The sequence below is a fragment of the Magnolia sinica genome, chromosome 10 (assembly GCF_029962835.1).
Source record: "Magnolia sinica isolate HGM2019 chromosome 10, MsV1, whole genome shotgun sequence".
NCBI classification, from domain to species: Eukaryota; Viridiplantae; Streptophyta; class Magnoliopsida; order Magnoliales; family Magnoliaceae; genus Magnolia; species Magnolia sinica.
Window position 1 is genome coordinate 13,010,398 of NC_080582.1, and position 20,483 is coordinate 13,030,880.

At 44.7% G+C, this 20,483-nt stretch overlaps 1 protein-coding gene across 1 annotated transcript; it reads left to right on the forward strand.

Annotated features, from left to right (window-relative positions):
- Positions 1-12,844: 12,844 nt before the first annotated feature.
- Positions 12,845-19,719, forward strand: LOC131217350 (MDIS1-interacting receptor like kinase 2-like). Its single transcript, XM_058212264.1, has 4 exons — positions 12,845-13,334; positions 13,395-13,466; positions 13,827-15,818; positions 19,361-19,719. Exons 1-4 carry the CDS (start codon positions 12,845-12,847, stop codon positions 19,717-19,719), a joined length of 2,913 nt encoding a protein of 970 aa, XP_058068247.1.
- The last annotated feature ends 764 nt before the right edge of the window (positions 19,720-20,483 follow it).

Genomic DNA, 20,483 nt, shown 5'->3' on the forward strand with positions numbered 1-20,483 from the left:
AGAGTCTTCTTTTGCTCATTGTTAGTGTGCAGGCTCAAAGGGCATTGACAATTTGAAGTTCGTGCGGCTAAGGGAGAGCTGTCTAGATTTTGATCTTAACATTTTTGGTGGCGTCTGTGGGAATCTAATACGAAAAGTCAGGTTCCCATTCTTAAGCGTTATGGCAAGAGGGAAGAAGAAAGCGGTAATTGCGAAACCAGAGTAGATCCGTTCTTCTTCACTACTTCACGCCGAGTCGACTCCAGGACCTTCTCAATGCTCTTGCAATCGGGCTAGCAAGTATTGCGCTATGCAAAGCGAGATATAAGCCCTGCATAATGAGATAAATCAGATGAAGTAGCAATGGGAGCTGCAACCACGTCCCGAGAAGGGAGATCCTATTCTAGAAACTGTTAGACTAGCAATGCAAGCCCACTCCGCGTCGAGGAATGTAAGGCCTAAAGCATCTCAACATCGATCCGCTCAGGCACCAGTTTCAGCTCAAAACCCTCCCCCGACACAAGCGCGAGTTCCAGCCAGGAACACAGCGACTCCAGCTCCAATGAATATCTCAGTCACCTCGGCTCTGGCACTGACGGACCTTTGCCATGAGTTAGAAAGGAGAAGGGGGAGAAAAACTCCCAAATTGGAAGACGTCTGGGAGATGGTGGTGGAAAACAAAGATCCTTGTGAAACACAGTTCGCAGAACTGAACAAGAAGATTCTGATGCTGGAAAAGAACCAACAGCCAATATCAGTTCCAGCCGCCATCCAGGCGATGATGGAAGAGACTGAGCCTCCTTTCATCTCAAAAATCATGGGCAAGGTAATGCCTTAGAGGTTCTGGGTACCTCCCGTCATCCAACACTCTAGGTCCGGAGACCCATCCGAGCACGTGGAAGCCTACCACTCATGGATGCAGATCTAGACAAAGATAGATGCAATGATGTGTAGAGGGTTTTCCATCACGCTCACGAGATTCACTTGGAACTGGTACCATCAGCTCAAACCCGGCTCCATCGATTCCTTCGTTGAACTTAGCCGATTATTCCTTACCTAATTCATAAGCGGTAAGAAGAGTCGGAAGCCAAATACCCACCTGTTCACTATCAAACAAGAGACTAATGAATCATTGAAAGACTACATTACTCATTTCAATGAGAAAGCATTGCAGGTGAAAGACTACGATGATAAGATGGCACTTGCTGCAATATTCAGCGGTCTGAAAGAAGGGAAGTTCACCTTCTCCATTGGGAAGAACCCTCTGAAGACGTTAGCCGAGCTTGTCACCAAAGTTCAGAAGTATGCCCATGCTGAGGAGTTTTCCAGTACTCGCAAGAATATCCAGGTGACCGAGCCGATTGGAAAAGGGAAAAGGCCGAGGAACGAGGAACCTCAAGCTCCGAGCAAGGGACCAGACGACCGCGCCCCCTGCAATCGTCGTCCGAGCAGAAAGTCAGAAGAAAAATTCCATTCCTACACCCCCCTCAACACATCTACCGAGCAAATTCTATTGGATATCCGAGGAGAGAAACTTCTGAATTGGCCGGTCTGCATGATAGCCGATCCGGAGCATCGGGATAAATGCAAATACTGCCGCTTCTATCTAGATCACGACCACAATACAGATGATTGTGTGGATCTCAAAGATGAAATTGAGTCTATCATTCGTAAGGGGCATCTGCACCGATACACCAAAGGAGAAAGAACCATTCGGAAGGAAGAGCGAGTTCAAAAACGACCGAACAACCCCACGGAAGAGCCGACCGAAATTCGCACCATCTTCGGGGGCTCATCCGGGGGGGGGGGGGGGGATTCAAATAGGGCTCGGAAAGCTCACTCTCGAAGGAGTTTAAAACACTACATCCATCTGATTGAGTGGCCTAGCAAGGAGCTTCGGGTCAGCCCGTACAGCCTAACCTTTACAGAAGACAATGCACGTGGGATCCAACATCCACACGACGATGCCCTGGTGGTTACTATTACCATAGCTAACCACAAGGTGTACCGTATCTTAGTAGACACCGGGAGCTCACCCAATGTGATCTACTCCGAGGCCTTCAAAAGAATGAAGATTCCACGTTGTGCCTCAGACCTATGAAGACCCCCCTGCACGATTTTACTGGAGAGAGAGTGATCTCTGAGGGAGCCATCTTCCTCCCAGTGACTGCGGGAGAAGGGCAACATCAAGTCACCCTTATGGTTAACTTCCTTGTTGCCAATGTACCATCTGTACACAATGTTATCATGGGTAGATCCTCTCTCAATGCAATGAGGGCGGTCGTTTCCACTTATCACTTGATGATGAAGTTCCCTGCCGAGGGTGGAATAGGCTACCTCCGAGGCGACCAGCGCGAGCCTTACAGATGTTACGCGGTAACAGTTAAAAAGGGATCCGTGAAGCAAGCACTTACTATCAACATCTTGGATCCCCGAGGGCCTGCGGAAAGCTCATCTGTAGAAGACCTGGGGAAAGTGCCACTTGATGAAGCTGACCCGGGTAAGACCATCCAGCTCGGAACATCACTAAGTTCCGAACAACGGTCCGAAATGTTGGCTTTCTTGCGACAATATAGGGATCTCTTCGCGTGGTCACATGCGGACATGCCAGAGATCTCTCCGGACGTTTTGGTCCACAGGTTGAACGTGGACCCAAACCATAAACCAGTGAAGAAGAGGAGGCCGTTCGATGCTGAGCGGTACGAAGCCATTGCTGACGAGGTCTCAATCCTGCTCAATGCTGGTTTCATAGAAGAGGTATATTACCCCGACTGGATTACAAATGTGGTACTTGTTAAAAAGGCCAATGGGAAATGGCGGGTATATGTAGACTACTCGGATCTGAATAAGGTGTGTCCGAAGGATAGCTTCCCATTGCCTCGAATTGTTTAGCTGGTCGACAGTACAACAGGTCATGAATTACTTTCCTTCCTGGACGCGTACTCTGGGTACAATCAGATCATGATGCATCCCCCAGACAGGCAGAAGACTACCTTGGTCACTGATAAGGGACTCTACTGTTACCGGGTCATGCCATTTGACCTAAAAAATGTTGGGGCCACGTATCAAAGGCTGGTAAATCAGATGTTTGCTAAACAGATTGGACGCACTATGGAAGTGTACGTTGACGATATATTGGTGAAAAGCATCAAAGCGTCTGATCACTTGAGAGATCTCGGAGAGACCTTCACCGTCCTCCGAGAATACTAAATGAAGTTGAATCCCGTGAAGTGCGCTTTCGGAGTTGGCTTAGGAAAATTTCTCGGGTTTCAGGTCAGCCAGAGAGACATTGAAGCAAATCCTGACAAAATCAAAGCACTCCTTGACATAAGTTCGCCTTGGATTGTCAAGGAAATACAATGCCTTACGGGGCGAGTTGTGGCACTTGGACGTTTCATATCCCGAGTTACAGATAAATGTCTCCCCTTCTTTCAATAATTGAAGGGTCATAAGAAGGTAGAATGGACGTTAGAATGTGAACAGGCCTTTTAGCAACTGAAGTAGTATTTGGGCTCGCCGCCTCTGCTGTCCAAACTCGAAGAAGGTAAACCTTGTTCCTATACCTTGCGGTCTCGGCCTAAGCAGTTAGTTCGGCTCTGATCAGAGAGATAGGGAACAAACAATATCCAGTGTATTATGTGAGCAAGGCCATGGTGCCTGCCGAAACGAGATACCCAGCTCTGGAGAAATTGGCGCTCAGCCTAGTTGTCTCAGCTCAGAGGCTACGCCCATACTTCCAAGCTCATTCTGTCATTGTGTTAATCGACTCCCCCCTTAGGCAAGTTCTCCAGAGGCCCGAGGTTTCAGGTCGGCTAACTAAGTGGGCAATTGAACTCGGAGATTTCGACATCCAGTTCCGTCCAAGAACAACGATAAAGGGCTAAGCCGTGGTCAATTTTATCACAGAATTCACCACTCCAAGTGAAGAAGAGGTCAGTAACGAGGTTGAGATGACTCCGCCTGACCCCCCAGGAAACCCGGGGATTGCGTCAGAAGCCGGATGGGTCCTTTATGTAGACAGGTTATCCATTGCCAAGCGAGCTGGCGCCGGAATTGTCTTGATTGCTCTCGATTCTACACTGATCCAGTACACGATCAGACTCGGCTTTAAGGCCTCAAACAATGAAGCAGAGTACGAGGCTCTACTAGCTGGACTCAGGCTGGTTGCAATTCTGGGGATCCAGTCTCTCCAGGTCAGATGTGATTCCCAATTAGTAGTGAACCACATCTCTACAGAGTCTACAGAGTATGAAGCCAAGGAATCAAGGATGATTGCCTATCTGGATGAGGCAAGGAAACTAATCGAGAAATTTTGGAGCTGTACGATCCATCAGATCCCTTAGCAAAGCTAGCTTCGGCCATGGAAGGGAGGATCCCACGGATCATCCCCATCGAGTTCATAGAGCATCCAAGCATCGACCAAGCAGAGAAGAAGACGGTCAACCCAATGCGCTACTCTGTGCTGGATGGATCCGATCTTTAATTTCCTCACATCTGGAGAGATCCCCTCGGATAGGCAGGAAGCTAGGCGCTTGAGAGTCCGAGCAGCGTGCTATATCGTCCTGGACAACATCCTATACAAAAAGGGACATTCTCAGCCCTACCTTAGGTGCCTCCGACCCGATGAAGCGAATTATGTGATTCGCGAGATCCACGAAGGAATTTGTGAAAACCATTCTGGCAGCCGAACCCTGGCCCTGAAGATACTTTGGGAAGGATATTTCTGGCCAATCCTCAAGGAGGACTCTAAAGACTACGTTCAGAAATGTGACAAATGCCAACGTTATGCAGCCGTGCCGAGGCAACCGATGGAGGAAATGACTCCCATGAGTGGTCCGTGGCCATTCGCTCAGTGGGGGATTGATATCATCGGCCCCCTGCTTACAAGGAAGGGGCAAGTCAAATTTGCCATCGTTGCAGTTGACTACTTCACTAAGTGGGTTGAAGCCGAGCCCGTTGCAAAGATCACGGAGCAGAAAGTGATCGACTTTGTTTGGAAAAATATCATCTGTTGGTTTGGGATTCCACGCACTATCGTATCAGACAATGGCCGACAATTTGACAGCGATAAGTTCTAAGGCATGTGTCAAGGGCTCGGCATCACAAATGCTTATTCTTCATCCTAGCACCCACAATCCAAGGGATAAGTGGAAGCGGTCAACAAGGTCATCAAGCACCATCTTAAAATGAAATTGGAAAAAGTGAAGGGCAGTTGGGCCGAGGAGCTCCCATTCGTCCTTTGGGCCTATAGAATCACGGCTCAATCCTCAAACGGGGAAATTCCATTCTCCCTTTCCTACGGCTCGGAGGCAATGATGCCAGTTGAGATTGGCTTCCCTACTACTCGCGTGAGGAATTACCAAGAAGACCAGAATTCCGAGCATGTTGCCACTAGCTTGGACCTACTCGAAGAAGTCAGAGAGATCGTAAAGCACTGAGTCACCGCACGACATCAGCAGGTGGCACGGTTCTATAATTCCAAGGTCAAGGTTAGGAGGTTCCACCCCGGAGACCTGGTCCTTCGGCGTGTATTCCATAATACTGCTGAGCCAGGGGCTGAAACGCTCGGACCTAACTGGGAAGGACCCTACCGCATGGTCTGATTGACCAAACCGGGTTCTTATCACTTAGAAGATCTCGAAGGCCGTCAGCTCCCCCACCTGTGGAACGCCGAGCACCTAAAAGTCTACTATCCCTGATGTAGCGGCCTTCAAGGCCCTCAAATAAGTGTACGCCTCCGAGCGACTAGCCTTTAAGGCTTTCAATAAAGATTCATAACTTCTACGTAAGTGGACTATCTACTTAGAAAAATTGCCTCTCGAAAGTAGAGGCGAACTGAACAAGCTGATCCCTTAAAGACAGAACGTTATCCCACAAGTCTACAAAGCATCCCCTCTGAATTGGGGGGAAAAGCCAATGAATGAACCGAGTCCCTAATAGAGGAGCCGGCATTCCACCCAATTGACGAAAGAAAGGTTCTCGCCAATTGTGGGACTAACCGATCCCCTAGGGATCGGGACAACAACAATAATGCCATCAAGGATCAAAATCCTACGCGATGACATTGGAATGAGCCAATCCGTTAAGGAATCGGCTCGACCATGTCCTAAAGCAAACCTACTCGTTAGCAAGGTAATTTGGCAATCAATAACCAGTAAGCAACATACAAAAATCAACTACCAATTAACACAGAATCATCATCCAGAAGCCCTCTCTAGAGGGTCAAAAAATAAAATCCATAACGAAAAAGACAATTTCAGTCAACTATGAAAGAAATATTAAAAACTATGCAGTCGGAGGTGCTTGGGAGTTGGGGGCTTGGTCCGGACGGACTTCTTCGGCGGGCTTCTCTCCAGTGTCTTCTGGAAGCAGAGGGTCAAGGTTAAGGTCTAGATACAAATCCTATACTGCTCCAAGACAGGCGTCAAAGCCACAGTCGTAAAACTTAGTGGCTTCAGCCTCCCTCTCCTTTGAGGTCTTGAAGGTGTCCATCGCGGCAGCCACCGCGGCAGCCAGGGAGGCCTCATCCTCAGCTTGCTGAGCGTCCATCTCCTGAACAACGGCTCGGCTCTGCTCTTCTGCTGCCTTGACTTTAGTTTGCTCTAAGACTTCGCCCAACTGGGCATTCTCCTTGGCCAGCAAATCTGCATGAGCCCTGGCTCGCGTTAGCTCGGCCGTCGCCGCACTGCATCGGGTCTCAAGATCACTTATAACCTTCTGCAGCTGAAGCTCTCGGGCCTTTCTATCCTCAAGCTGCCAGCACAGCTCACCCTACTCCAGTCGGAGGAAAGTAGCTTCATATCACAAGATCCCCGCCTCAGTCTTGAGGACCTCCGCCTCGACATCTCTCTTTTCCAACTCCCGCACTCTCTTCCAAGTCAAGAGAATCTTCAAGATAGACTGAATGAAAAATAAAAGTATGAGTATATGAATGGCAAACAGAAGCTAAAGAATCTAAGTAAAAAATATATATACCCTGTAGAGTACGGAAGCCATGTCGTTCAGAAAAGAGTCGTCCGACTTGGCGAGGAGGCCGACTATCTCCTCCTCCAGGGCGTGCTTAGTGGCCCAGGGAGCCAAGCAAGACATATGATACCCAGGTTCGAACCTCCCATCGCTCGTCTCCACCTGGGCTGAGCCAGCTGCTTCTGCGACCCCGGTCCTACTACCAGCCGAGGCCTGAGTCTCAGCCCCGAGATCATTTTCGGCCTCGGGAGGGGGGATCATGGCGTCAGCCATCCGAACGGCCCCCTCTCGCTCGAACGATGATGAGACAACTATGCAGGGGGTTGAAGGACGAGCCTCCGCGGTGGGGGGAACGACGGTAGGTGGAAGGGAAGGAGTTATGGTTGCTGGAACTGGAACAATGATTGCTGGGGCTCGAGCAGTGGATACAGCAACAGAAGTTGGACCTGATGGGCCCTCCCCGCGAGGAGGGGCCTGCTTCCTCCGAACAGTGGTCTTCATCCGGGGCTCAGCCCTCAACATCTCCTCTGCTGTTGGGGCGACTTTCCTCCTCCGAGAACCAGATGCCTCGGCCATGCCTGCATGAAAAATAAAGGGTCAGCAACCAAAGTTAAGAAAATTCAATCCCTTCAGAAGGATAGAAGAAAGACTTACTAAAGGAGGTGGGAAGTGACTTAGATTTGCACAGCCCAGACCAGTGGAGATTGGCGGCAGTAATCAGATCCGACCAGGAGCGAAGTTCCCCCGATCACACCCTAACCTTGGTGACCTAGTTCTTCAGGTCCAAGGTGAGGAGGGGCGAACCTCTTGGAAAATCTATAAGGATAAGAAAAAAAAGAGCTTAGTCTGACTGTAACGGAAGGAAAAAAGATAAAAGAAAAATGAGCACGAGGTCCGACCTGGGATGGTGAATCGGGTGGGGACCTGAGTTGTCAAGCTCCGAAGCTCCGCTGTCGACGCCTCGCACTCGCCCAAAGCCTAGAACCATTTATTCTTCCAGTCCTTGTTAGAGGTTGGAAGGTTCATGACTAGTCCCGACCCTTTGCTGCCTCGGGTCGCAAAGTAGTACCATGGCTCATGGCTGTCATGCTTGGCCAGGTACCGGCTCATCAACTCCTCTGGTGTCATCTCCGGGTTCCCGACTTGACGCCAGATGATGAAGGCAGATATTAACACGCTCTAAGCATTGGGGGCAAATTGTCCGGGAACCAGTCCCAGATAGGCAGTCAGGGCTCGAATGAAGGGGTTCATAGGGAGACGGAGCTCGCACTGAAGGCCGCAGAGAAAGATATCTACCTCCCCTTCAGTAGGAGCGCCAGCAGTATCAAGGGACTCTGATCTGAACAGAGTTTGGGATCTCAAACTCCGAACAGATCCACCCCATTTGAGACTCCATCAGCACGGAGCCTCCTGGAATAACCTCCGAGGCCCGCCCACTTACAGGCATCTCAATAGCCTCGGTAGTTGTGACCCGGGAGGTTCGGGTGGCTTTCTTCTTACCAGTCCGATGAGTCTGAGCCCCTGCCTCCTTCTGCCTTTGAGGCGGGGGGTGCAAGGGTACATCTTCGAAGGGGCCTTTAGAGGCCCCTCTCATGTCATTAGAGCTCCCCGGCTCGGAGTCATCATTATAGTCTCGAACAGTCTCCAGGTCGAACGACATTTTGAACCGGGAATCGCTTCTACCGGAAAATGCCTGGTCGGTCGGAATCACCTGTCGGAAAACCTTGATTGGAAGAAATCGCCCTTGCCAGAAATCGCCTCCTCCGGTATCAACTCAAACACAAAACGCAAAAGTAAATAGGAGTTTTCGGAGGAGGTTTATATAGACCTTGCCAAATCTCTGCATTAATGACAAGGAATGATGGTTGCAGCCGAATCGTCGCGAGCCAACTTCAAAGCTTATGTGGCCACGCACTATTGGTTCGAGCTCTGCCAAATGGCATGCCTCTGACATCGAGCAGTGTGCTCTGGATAAATGAAATGACGCCCGAGCAAGGGAAGCGCCGCCTGAAACGCTACTCGGGATATACGTGGCAATCAGCCATAGGCAGACGATGATTCGAAATCTTAACCGTCGCCACGCGTCCGCTAAAGGTTAGCCCTCGGTCGGGAGCTCCCAAGGAGATGACGTTTCAAATTCAAAAATTATGATGACGACGGCACGTATGGAAAGTTCAACAGAAGAGGTGATCGATCTTCCACATGTATTTACTCTCCGAGTTCGCATTCGACCTCAAAGAGTAGGGGGCTTCTGTTATGGGAAGATCTGAGCCCCTTATAACTCCGAGGGTCGACGTCATACTGACCTGATTGGACATGCGAATATCTTATGTGATACACACAACTGAAGGATTCGTCGATAAGTCGCACAGTTGCTTCAATCCCAAGACTAATGATTGGATTGGCTCAAGACAATCAGAGACCAAGATAGGAGGTATCGTTCTCCGACCGGATAGGCCAGACCGTCCCTCTACTGTTTGACAGGAAACTAGTAGCCTCAGAAGGAAGACTTTTGGAACGTTCTACAGGCAAGAGGCCAAGTCCATAAGTTCAGGCCGGGCACCGGCTCGGACTTGGGATACGGTCCTTATAATGGTGAAGGCTCGCAAATGCAATGATCGGAGCCTCTTCAACCAGAAGAGCCGAGCTGAGGCCAAATCAGGGAGCGGGTGCTTCATGTGTTGAAATAAGAAACTGCCTTATGCAGACGTGACCGATAACTTTGCTCGCAGATACGCACGATACACCGCACAATCTCTAGATTACAAGCAATATCTCCACGATCCGGGAATCCCGCTGATCGTGCCGAGATTAACGGACCCAGACTGTCCTATAGTCAGGTATAAATACAATGAGACCCCATTGCTACAGGTACGCAACATCTTGTACTCTCCCCCTAATCTCCAACTTAGACCCAGATTCCTGTGACCTGGCTTAGGCATCGGAGGGTCCCCTGGCTTAGCCAGAGTCTCCTTTTGCTCATTATTAGTGTGCAGGCTTAAAGGGCATTGACAATTCGAAGTTCGTGCAGCTAAGGAAGAGCTGTCCAGATTTTGACCTCAACACCAATCATCATTTTATCTTTTCTTATCATAACTTTAGCTCTATCTTAGGAGTAGCGGTAATCTAAGTGGCTAAATAGGCAACTGAGCTTCTCAGGGCTCGGTCATATAAGATCACATTTGACATATGTGCGTATCTCGGTGCTTGAGGTCAATGTTGTTTGGTTTGAATTGAGCCACACAATTAGTTCTAGCACACCCACACACACCACACGTGACAAAAATAAAAATAAAAATACAGACTGAGAGGCAAACAAGAATAATAGAAAAAGCTAGCATGGTCATGATTTTACGTTAAAAAAGAAAGGCTGATGGGGGAGTGGATTAGGTGCGGCCACAAACTTACGTCCAAAGATGGTGCAGCCACAAATTCACCGAAGATGGTGCAGCCCTTACTGTGAGGCCCACCTTGATGTATGCATTTGATGTATATCCATGCAGTTTAGCACTTTTCTCATGTCATTTTAGGGCATGAATCCAAAATTGAAATGGATCCATTTCTAAGGTAGGGCGCCATACCATAGGAAACAGTGGTGATTGTTCATTGATAGGCCACAACAGTTTTGGATCAAGCTTATATTTGGTTTTTCATCCGCGCGTCCAGGTTTATGTGACCTTATCACCAGGTTGGATGGCAAATAAATATTACGGAAACATTACATTGTTCTATAAAAGTTTTAATGTTAGGGAGTTCAATCACCCCACTGTTTCATATGGTCGGCCTGAAATTTGGATCTTCTTTGTTTTTTGGAATTATGCCTTAAAATGATCTGGCAAAATGAGTGGACGGCATGACATAGAATAAATACATCAAAGTGGGCCCATGGGAAGGGCCGGCCGCACCGTCTGGGGTGAGACCGGGGCAGCACCTAATCCCCTTCCGCAGAGGAGGTCATTTTGATGCTATGGAATAAATGTAGAGGTAGGCTGATATTTGTGAGAAATCTACTCAATCCAGGGCGCGGATTAGCTACTGGCAGGTTGAGTAGCGAGACTCCCTACTGAAGTGACGTCACCAAGTTCCGTGGCCCCACCATGATGTATGTTTGGTATCCACACCTTCCATCCATTTGGAGAGATCATTTTAGGGCAATGTCCAAAGAATGAGTTAAATCCAAAGCTCCAGTGGACCCAGCATATAGAAAACAGTGGGGACAGTGACGTCCACCGTTAAAAACTTCTAAAGGCCACAAAAGTTTTAGATCAAGTTGATATCTGTCTTTTACCTTACTTCATGTCTTTTTTAACTTTTGAACAGGTTGGATTTCAAATAAACATTATGGTGGGCCTTAGGATAGTTTCAACGGTGGGAATCACTCCCCCCACTGTTTTCTGTGGTGGGGGTCCACGACAGCTTTTTATCCGTTAATTCTTTGACTTATGCCCTAAAATGATATCTCAAAATGGATGACGGTGTGGATACTACACATACATCATAATGGGGCCCACATTGGTAACATCGCTTCAGTAGCAGACTGGCTAAGCAGACTGGCTACTCAAACCTGTAAGTATCTAATCCGCGTCCCTCAATCCATCCTTTTTTCCGGATCATTTGAGACAGGCCCAAAAAAATGAGGGATATCCAAAAGTCAATTGGGCTGCATGATGGAGAAAAGAACGTATGGTCCACTATGACATTTATATGCCACCCATAGGGTTCATAAGTTCATTCCTATCCGGAAATACAAAAATATAAGCCTAATCCAAAATTTTTGTGGTCTCACGATTGTTTCCACGGTAGATATTTAATCCTCCTGTCATGTTTGGGCACATGTCCTAAATTGATCTGAAAAAATGGATGGACGGGATGAATTTCTCTCAAACACCACGGTAGCCCCACCTAGTTTTACTGTCGCAATCTGCGTCCGGCTGGTAACGTAAGGTCGAAAGAGAGGATGCCTTGTTCGAATTTGTAATTTAGAAAATAGGCCGGTTCCTTTATAACATTTGTTAATAAACTTATCTAAATAAACATCTGTAGGGCTCACCTTGATCTTTTCCTGAAATCCACGCCATCCATCATACATGTCTGCCCCATTACGTTCTTGGAGCAGAAAAATCAGCCCAATCCAAAACTAAGGTCGGCCATGCCCTGTAAACTCATGCATAAAACCAATAAAATCACTTTACGTGGCCAACCTATGTTTTGGAATGACCTAAAATAAGAGTCTATACATTTATCCTTACGGGGCTCATCTTATATGAATGGATTGGATGGCATTAAAACGAAACACACAGGCCTCATAAACAGTCTGAAAATTAATACTTCGCACAGGTGTTCCCATCACAACTGTTTCCTGATGTGTGTGGCCCACCAATGGTTTGGATGGGTCTGAATTTTTTAGTTGCCGGCTGAACATGAAGGACCTCATAGTGTAAATGGACCTAATTTAGTTGAGGAGCCGGCCTGGAAGGGAAGACCAAACCTACCTAGACCTCATATCATGCTAGGGTTAGCTAGGCGTCCATTCGTTCATCTCATACAAAAATTATTGTTGACTCATGAACTTTTCAACAATTCATACAAAACTGCTTGTGTTCGATTGGGATTTTGTTTTATTGTTCAAGGAAGAACTGTAGATGATCTGACTGAGTCGAAATCTTCGACTATAAAAACACATGCATCCATTTTTATCACCCCATAAGCAATAACAGCAATCGCCATGAAAACATCTTTCTCCCACTCTCTTCTACTTATATTGGCAGTCTTTCTTTTTTCCAGTGCAGTTGGAACATCCACCTTCGAAGAAGCAGATGCTCTAATGAAATGGAAAGACAGCCTCCTGCAATCACAATCTCTCCATTCATGGTTTCTTCCTTCTACTAATGCTAGTACCATGACAATCTCACCATGCAAATGGATTGGGATCTCATGCAACAGCCTCGGAAGCGTGACAGAGATAAGCTTACCCAATGCCGGCTTGCTAGGTAAGCTAGATAACTTGAGCTTCCCCTCATTTCCAAATCTCCTCCATCTTAATCTCAGTGGCAATGCCATCACTGGAAACATCCCAGCTCATATCATCTCTCTTTCAAAACTTTCCTCCCTTGATCTCTCCATGAATTCTCTCTCTGGCATTTTACCTCTTTCACTGGCTAACCTCACTAACATTTCAGAGATTGACATTTCATCAAATGAAATGATAGGTGAACTAGTTCCAAGTTTCTTTACCAACTGGACCAAACTCATCTCCCTTCAGTTCCATAACAATCAACTCACTGGGAAAATTCCATCTCAAATCGGCCTGCTTAAAAATCTCCAGATCCTAAGCCTTTGGGGAAATAAAATCAGTGGTTCAATTCCTCCGTCATTAGGTGACTTGACCAGTATGAGGATCCTCTACCTCTATGAAAATCAAATTTCTGGTTCAATTCCTACACAATTAGGGAATCTCAAGAATTTGGTTGAGCTGGTGTTGTGCAATAACAATCTAACTGGTCCAATCCCTCCTGCTTTAGGTAATTTGAGAAACCTTTCACTTTTGTTCCTCTACAGCAATCAAATTTCTGGTTCAATTCCTGCACAATTAGGGAATCTCAAGAATTTGGTTGACTTGGAGTTGTGCAATAACAGTCTGTCTGGTCCAATCCCTCCTGATTTAGGAAATTTGACAAACCTTAAAGTCATGTACCTCTGCGATAATCAAATTTCTGGTTCAATTCCTGCACAATTAGGGAATCTCAAGAATTTGGTTGAGTTGGCGTTGTACAATAACAATCTTACTGGTCAAATCCCTCCTGCTTTAGGTAATTTGAGAAACCTTTCACTTTTGTACCTCTACAGCAATCAAATTTCTGGTTCAATTCCTGTGCAATTAGGGAATCTCAAGAATTTGGTTGACTTGGAGATGTCCAATAACAATCTGACTGGTCCAATCACTCCTGTTTTAGGTAATTTGAGAAACCTTAAATTCTTGTACCTCTCCAACAATCAAATTTCTGGTTCAATTCCTCCAGAAGTTGGGAATTTAATCAAACTCAACGAGCTAACCCTGTATAATAACCTTCTAACAGGCTCTATCCCTGCCACTTTAGGAAATTTGACCAGCCTTGTTATTTTGTCCCTCTATCGCAATCAATTATCTGGTTCCTTGCCCCAAGAAATGACAAACATAACAAATCTTTCTGTACTTGACCTGAGCGGCAACAACTTCTCAGGCTATTTGCCTCAGTTATGCCAGGGTGGATCTCTTAAAGCATTCACAGCTTTTGACAACCATTTCATTGGTGAGATCCCGAAAAGCCTCAGAAATTGCACTAGATTAACTAGAGTGCGGCTCAAAGGAAACCAGCTCACTGGAAATGTATCAGAAGCCTTTGGTGTATATCCACATCTCACATTCATGGATGTTAGCAACAACAGGTTGTTTGGTGAACTCTCACCAAACTGGGGAGAATGCCAAAACTTGAGAATGCTACAATTCCCTGGAAACATGATCACTGGTAGAATTCCTCCCAAGATTGGGCAATTGACGCAGCTGGGAGTGCTTGGTCTTTCTTCAAACCATCTGGTGGGAGAGATTCCGAAGGAACTGGGGAGGCTGACTTCTTTGTTCAACCTAAGTTTGCATGACAACCAGCTTTCAGGTCAGATGCCACAAGAAATTGGAAAACTATCCAATTTGGAGGTTCTTGACTTGTCAATGAATCACCTAAGTGGTCCTATACCACCTCAATTAGGGGATTGCTCCAAACTCTGGTATCTAAAATTGACTGAAAATGATTTGAATGGAAGCATTCCATTCCAAATTGGCAATTTGATACACTTACAGGTTGTATTAGACCTTAGCCATAACTCGCTAAATGGAGAGATATCACCACAACTTGGGAAATTGCAAATGTTGGAATTGTTAAACCTCTCTCACAACATGTTGTCTGGCTCGATTCCAAAATCTTTTGAAGGGATGATGAGCTTGCAATCCATAGATTTTTCATACAATGATTTAGGAGGCCCTATTCCTATCAGCAAAACCTTTCAGAAGGCTCCTGCAGAGGCATTCATAGAAAACAAAGGCTTATGTGGTGAAGCGCGGGGTTTGAAACCCTGCAATGCCCCTTCAACAAGCTATGGTGATGCAAGGAAAGGACACCAAGTTGTCATCTTCATTATTCTTCCTCTATTAGTGGCCTTATTTCTTTTATTTGTGGTCGCCTGCATTTCTTCAATTTATTACCAACGAAGAAGAAATCCGAAGCAATTGGTTCTTGAAAGGAGCAGCGGAAATCCATTTTCAATATGGAATTATGATGGGATTCTCATGTTTGAAGACATCGTGGAAGCAACAGAGGGTTTTGACGACATATACTGCATTGGAATTGGAGGCTATGGGAAAGTTTATAAAGCAAATCTCCAAACAGGCCAGGTAGTAGCTGTGAAGAAACTTCACCCACTCGAAGGTGGAGATCAATCTGATCAAAGAAATTTTAGAAATGAGATACGAGTATTAACAGAAGTCCGTCATCGCAACATTGTGAAGCTTTATGGCTTTTGTTCCCATGCTCGATGTTCATTTCTAGTCTATGAGTACATGGAAAGGGGAAGCTTGGCAAGCATCCTAAGCAACGACGAAGGAGCAATACAGTTGGATTGGACTATTAGGGTGAAGGTTATTAAAGGTGTGGCTCATGCTTTGTCATACATGCACCATGATTGCACCCCGCCGATTGTCCATCGAGACCTATCAAGCAATAATGTTCTGTTGAATTCGGAACTTGATGCTAGTGTCTCTGACTTCGGCATTGCACGATTGCTGGTCCCTGATTCATCCAATTGGACTATGCTTGCAGGAACTTACGGATACATTGCTCCAGGTTCGTTGCTAGTACATTAACTATGCTTTAATAGTTTTTTTAGCAATTAGTCTTTATTTTTCTTATTTTTTGTTTGCAATTATATACTTTAAAGTTTGTGCATTAGTTACCATATTGTTGCCATATGTGGCAATCTAGGGCAACCGAAATATGAGAAATTTTATATTTCCCTATAATATTTCTTAATTAAATGGTTGGAAGAGGCCTTGGAAAGAAACACACCAGTGATTGTATTATTCCGATTCCGAACTTTATTTTGGGTAAAAGTTATGAAGCATATGTGAATATTTAAAGCTAACACGATGTAGAAAGAGCGTGAAACAATGAGAGAAATATCATCGTCTTCCTCAAATCAACAAACAGATTTCTTGAATCCAAAAGAAAACAAAAGAGAAATTTCGGTTATGTTATAGAATAATTAAGAATAATTTATCTGGAATGATCGATTACATCACTTATATGGAAGACCCAAAACGCTCATTTGAAATTACTCAAAATAGCAAAACGTTAACCCTAATTCAAAGTTATCCGAAATAGTAAAACTCTTCTAAAGCCTAATTTTTAAAAAATAGAAATTCCAAACAAACCTTATTAGAGGATTCCTAGCATAATTAACAAGCAATTTCTAAAAGTACGAAAATCCTAAAACTTTACAAATAATGAGATGAGGTACACGGCCTGTTATGCAGGTGGGTTGACCCCGGAAGCATCATTACATAAAGAACGGTAGGTCGTGTGTTCCATGATGATATCTGGATCAAAAGTTATGGTTACTTTATGATCCAAACTTTAAACGATAATTTCTCCCTATTAGAAATGAATTTCTTTGATCCGGATGCGCTTAAGGTCCAATTCTGCCATGCCCTGCCTAGGACTGGGCCCGAATATGATAGACTACTTCCACTTCCAGTCGGGCTTCTTTCGGTTCAATTGTGCTAAGAATGCAATTGTTACATGTCTATTTTGGCTAAAAATTATGAAGCATCAATGAATACTTAAAGCTAATACCACCATGCAATTGAAGATAGTTATAAGGGATGCTTTTCCTTCGCACACTTGAGTTCCATCATTGTTGCATTATGTATGGTGGAAATAATGTGGCTACATGGTAAGGCTAACCCCTGAATTCACATTTAGGGCTTGTTTGGATACCACTAAATTCGTTACCTTTTAACTTATGTTAAGTAATTAAGTTACCTTTTCACTTAAGTTAGTATAGTAGGCATTATTGTAAAAGTAACTTATGTGCTAACGAGGCTCTCAAAAAGCAACTCCCCCCCTCTCTCTGGGTCCATATCAAAGGAGGCTCTCTCTCAAAGTCAATATTAAAGGAGGCCCTATTGATGGATTGTCCACATTGAAGGTGGGGCTCACAGAATGGATAGTCACATAAAAGGTGGGCCCCACATTGATGGATGACTCCATATTAATGTGGGCCCACATAATGAATGGTCCACATCAAAGGTCAACCTATAATAATAAGTAGCCCGTATCTGAAGCAGGCTGGTATGATGGACGACCCACTTTGAAGGTGGGGCCTATACGATGGAAAGTTCACGTCAAAGGTGGTGGTCTCCACATGATAGGCAGTGGACATTCAAGCAGGCCCCACATCATGGATGGCCCATATCAAGGTGGCCCCATGTGATGGACTACCCAGATCAAAGGCCGGCCCCTAATGATGAATGGCCCACATCCAAGGCAAGCTCGCCCCACATGATGGGCAACCCACATTGAAGGTGGAGCTCACATAATGGACAGTCCAAATGATGGGCATTTCTTATTGGTGGGCCCCACATGATGGATGATACGTATCAAAGTGGGCCCCACATGATGGACAATCTAGATCAAAGTCGGCCCTATTGATGGGTTCACATGATGGGATGTGGTTATTGAAGGTGGGCCCTTCATAATGAATGGTGCACATTAAAGGTTGGCCCCTAATAATGAATGGCCTACATCCAAGGTGGGCCCCACATGATGGATGGCCCAGATCAAAGGTGGGGCCTAAACAATGAATAGTTCACGTCAAAGGTTGGTCCCACATGATGGATGGTGGATGTGAGGGGTACCAATCAGACTTGAGGGATAATTACTTATGATGTTGGAAACTAAACATGCTTTTTTGCTTCTTATTTTTATTTATTTTTGAAAAGATTTACTTTTTGATTAACAAGTACGTATGTTGTTTAACAAACATATTTATATGCTAAATAAGCAATAGAGAAAACCACACACACTGCTAACATAAGTAGCTTATCTAAAGTAACTTACTATCCAAACACCCCTTACCCTAACTAAACCATCTGTTATCAGCTATTAAACTTGTGCTTCGAAACTTAAAAAAAAAAAAAAAAAAAACTGTTCATTTGTTGTCCACCAATTGGATGGATAGAATCCTCCAATAAGTGTATTTTTTTTAAAAATTGCTCCATCTATATTATGGGCCATGTTTTCAGATGGTCTGCATTGATTTACATGCATACCAATTGTAGATATATGGGTTGTCGCTATTTAAGAAATGTTTGAGAAAGCTCATCGCTTCTAACCCGTAAAAGTAGTGTGAAAATGAAGTATTAGGAAATGTGGTATCCTGCCATGCTCACTGTGATTGAGATCCTAGAGGATGGTTGGGTTTTCTCTATTGCACATGGGTTCCATAGTTTCGTGATCCAAACTGTTGATGTGATGTCTCACACAGTGAGTGCCTAACGCAACAAAAGAAGTTTCAAGATTGGAATATCCTAGCCATTGAATCTATGGTCGTTCTTTGTTGAATGTGCACAATTGCTTTTTTTCCCTTGATCATCTATCTGCTACCCAGTAAAATGGTTAGGATTTCCAATTAGGTGAATTGTTAATGCATGAAACATCCATATTGGGGCCCACTGTATCAATGGTTTGGATATTGGTACTATATATGGAAAGAGAGAGAGAGAGAGAGAGAGAGAGAGAGAGAGAGAGAGAGAGAGAGAGAGAGAGAGAGAGAGAGAGAGAGAGAGAGAGAGATTTGGTTTGTCTGTCCAGAATATTACAAGAAACCATACCCATGTCACCCAATCCTTGCCAATAAAATTTGTACCATTACCCTCTGGTTGACACATACAAGCTTCTCATGCATGTAGGACATATGAGGCATATGTAAAGGTAGGCCCGATTATGCACTAAACATAATGATTAAGCCACCGCCATGTGAAATCAATGGACAGTTTTGGGAAAACAAATGTCAATATTATACGCTCAATATATGCATGTGGTGTGCCTGATGAGTGGACAATCCTGACTTTCTAGCAAATTCATCTGAAAGTTTGGCCCATCTTATGCACCTTCCACATGTACGTACCACACACATCTCAATTGGCACATGCTTACTTTGTAGAGATTCCTTAGGAGATCCCCTTGTCCGGCAACCACAAAAATATAGAAGATATGAAACCTAATTTAAGAAACACATGTGAATTAATTTGTTAATGATTAAGAGTTTAGTTATAGATGATTAACATATAGAAAAGATCATGACTGAACTATCTTATTTCTTGCAGAGCTTGCATATACCATGAGGGTGACTGAAAAATGCGATGTATACAGCTTTGGAGTTGTGGCACTTGAAGTGATGATGGGAAGGCATCCCGGGGAGCTCATCTCCTCTTTAATGTCACCTAATAGACAACACAAACTGCTGAAGGATACATTGGACCAACGTCTCTTGGCTCCGATGGTTGAGGTTGAACAGGAAGTTGTATTTATGGTGTCCATGGCACTTGCTTGCATTCGGTCAAATCCAGACTCTCGGCCAACCATGCATCACGTGGCTCAGGAGCTATCTGTTGGTGGGCCTTCTTTCTCTCTGGAACCATTCAATGCACTTACATTATGTCAACTGATGGATCTGAAGGTATAATTGAGTGGATGAAAATCCCTCAGGTTGTGGGTGTGTAGTGTCAAGAACATTATTGTTATGTGTGTATATTGTGTGAAAATCATCAAGAATAGAGATGGTATTTTCCTTGTTATGCTATGTACATAGTTCAGTGGGTGGGGTCGATGTTTATCTAAAATGTCGATTGCTAGTATTAGTATTGGCTATCAAAATAAAATGTAATAAATGTAGGTTGAAAAAATAAAGATGTTTCCTTGTGGCGTGCTTATTTTCTAACTTAAGGTTTTTAAGCCAAAGAATTTGCCTTTTAGGTATTGTAATCCTTTTCTAAAATAACAATTTTGTACTAAAGTATTATTAGGAGTAGAAGAATTAGTGTATTTATCAGCTGAGAAGGTATAAATTGTGGATTCTTAAAATGGAAGAGAAAAGAAGAAAAATGAGAGAAAAGAAAGACGACTTCACGCTCTGATAGTGTGACTCAAGATGATCGCATTGTATCTCAATCCAGAGTATCTACCAAATCTACTCCATTCTACAAAGGCATAATGGGTACCCTGAGCCTTTCTTTACATGCAACCCTAATATTAACAGTGTTGATACTATCATCAACAAGGGCCTTATGTTGTATGGATATATCCCAAAGTTCATATAAATTGAATAAGCCTCAAGCTCGGAACAGAGGATTTTTTTCTAGAAGAGAAGGCACTCTGAAGAACTTTAGGTTGACCTTTGCTATAACCACCTTCTGTTTTTTTTTTTTTTTTTCCCCTTGTTTAGTAAGT

Excerpts from the sequence above, each read along its gene's own strand:
- LOC131217350 (XM_058212264.1), top strand. The coding sequence starts at position 12,845 with ATGACAATCTCACCATGCAAATGGATTGGGATCTCATGCAACAGCCTC. Across the intron at positions 13,467-13,826 it reads TCCAATCCCTCCTGCTTTAG|GGAATCTCAAGAATTTGGTT; the intron begins GTAATTTGAGAA and ends CTGTGCAATTAG. Across the intron at positions 15,819-19,360 it reads TTACGGATACATTGCTCCAG|AGCTTGCATATACCATGAGG; the intron begins GTTCGTTGCTAG and ends TATTTCTTGCAG.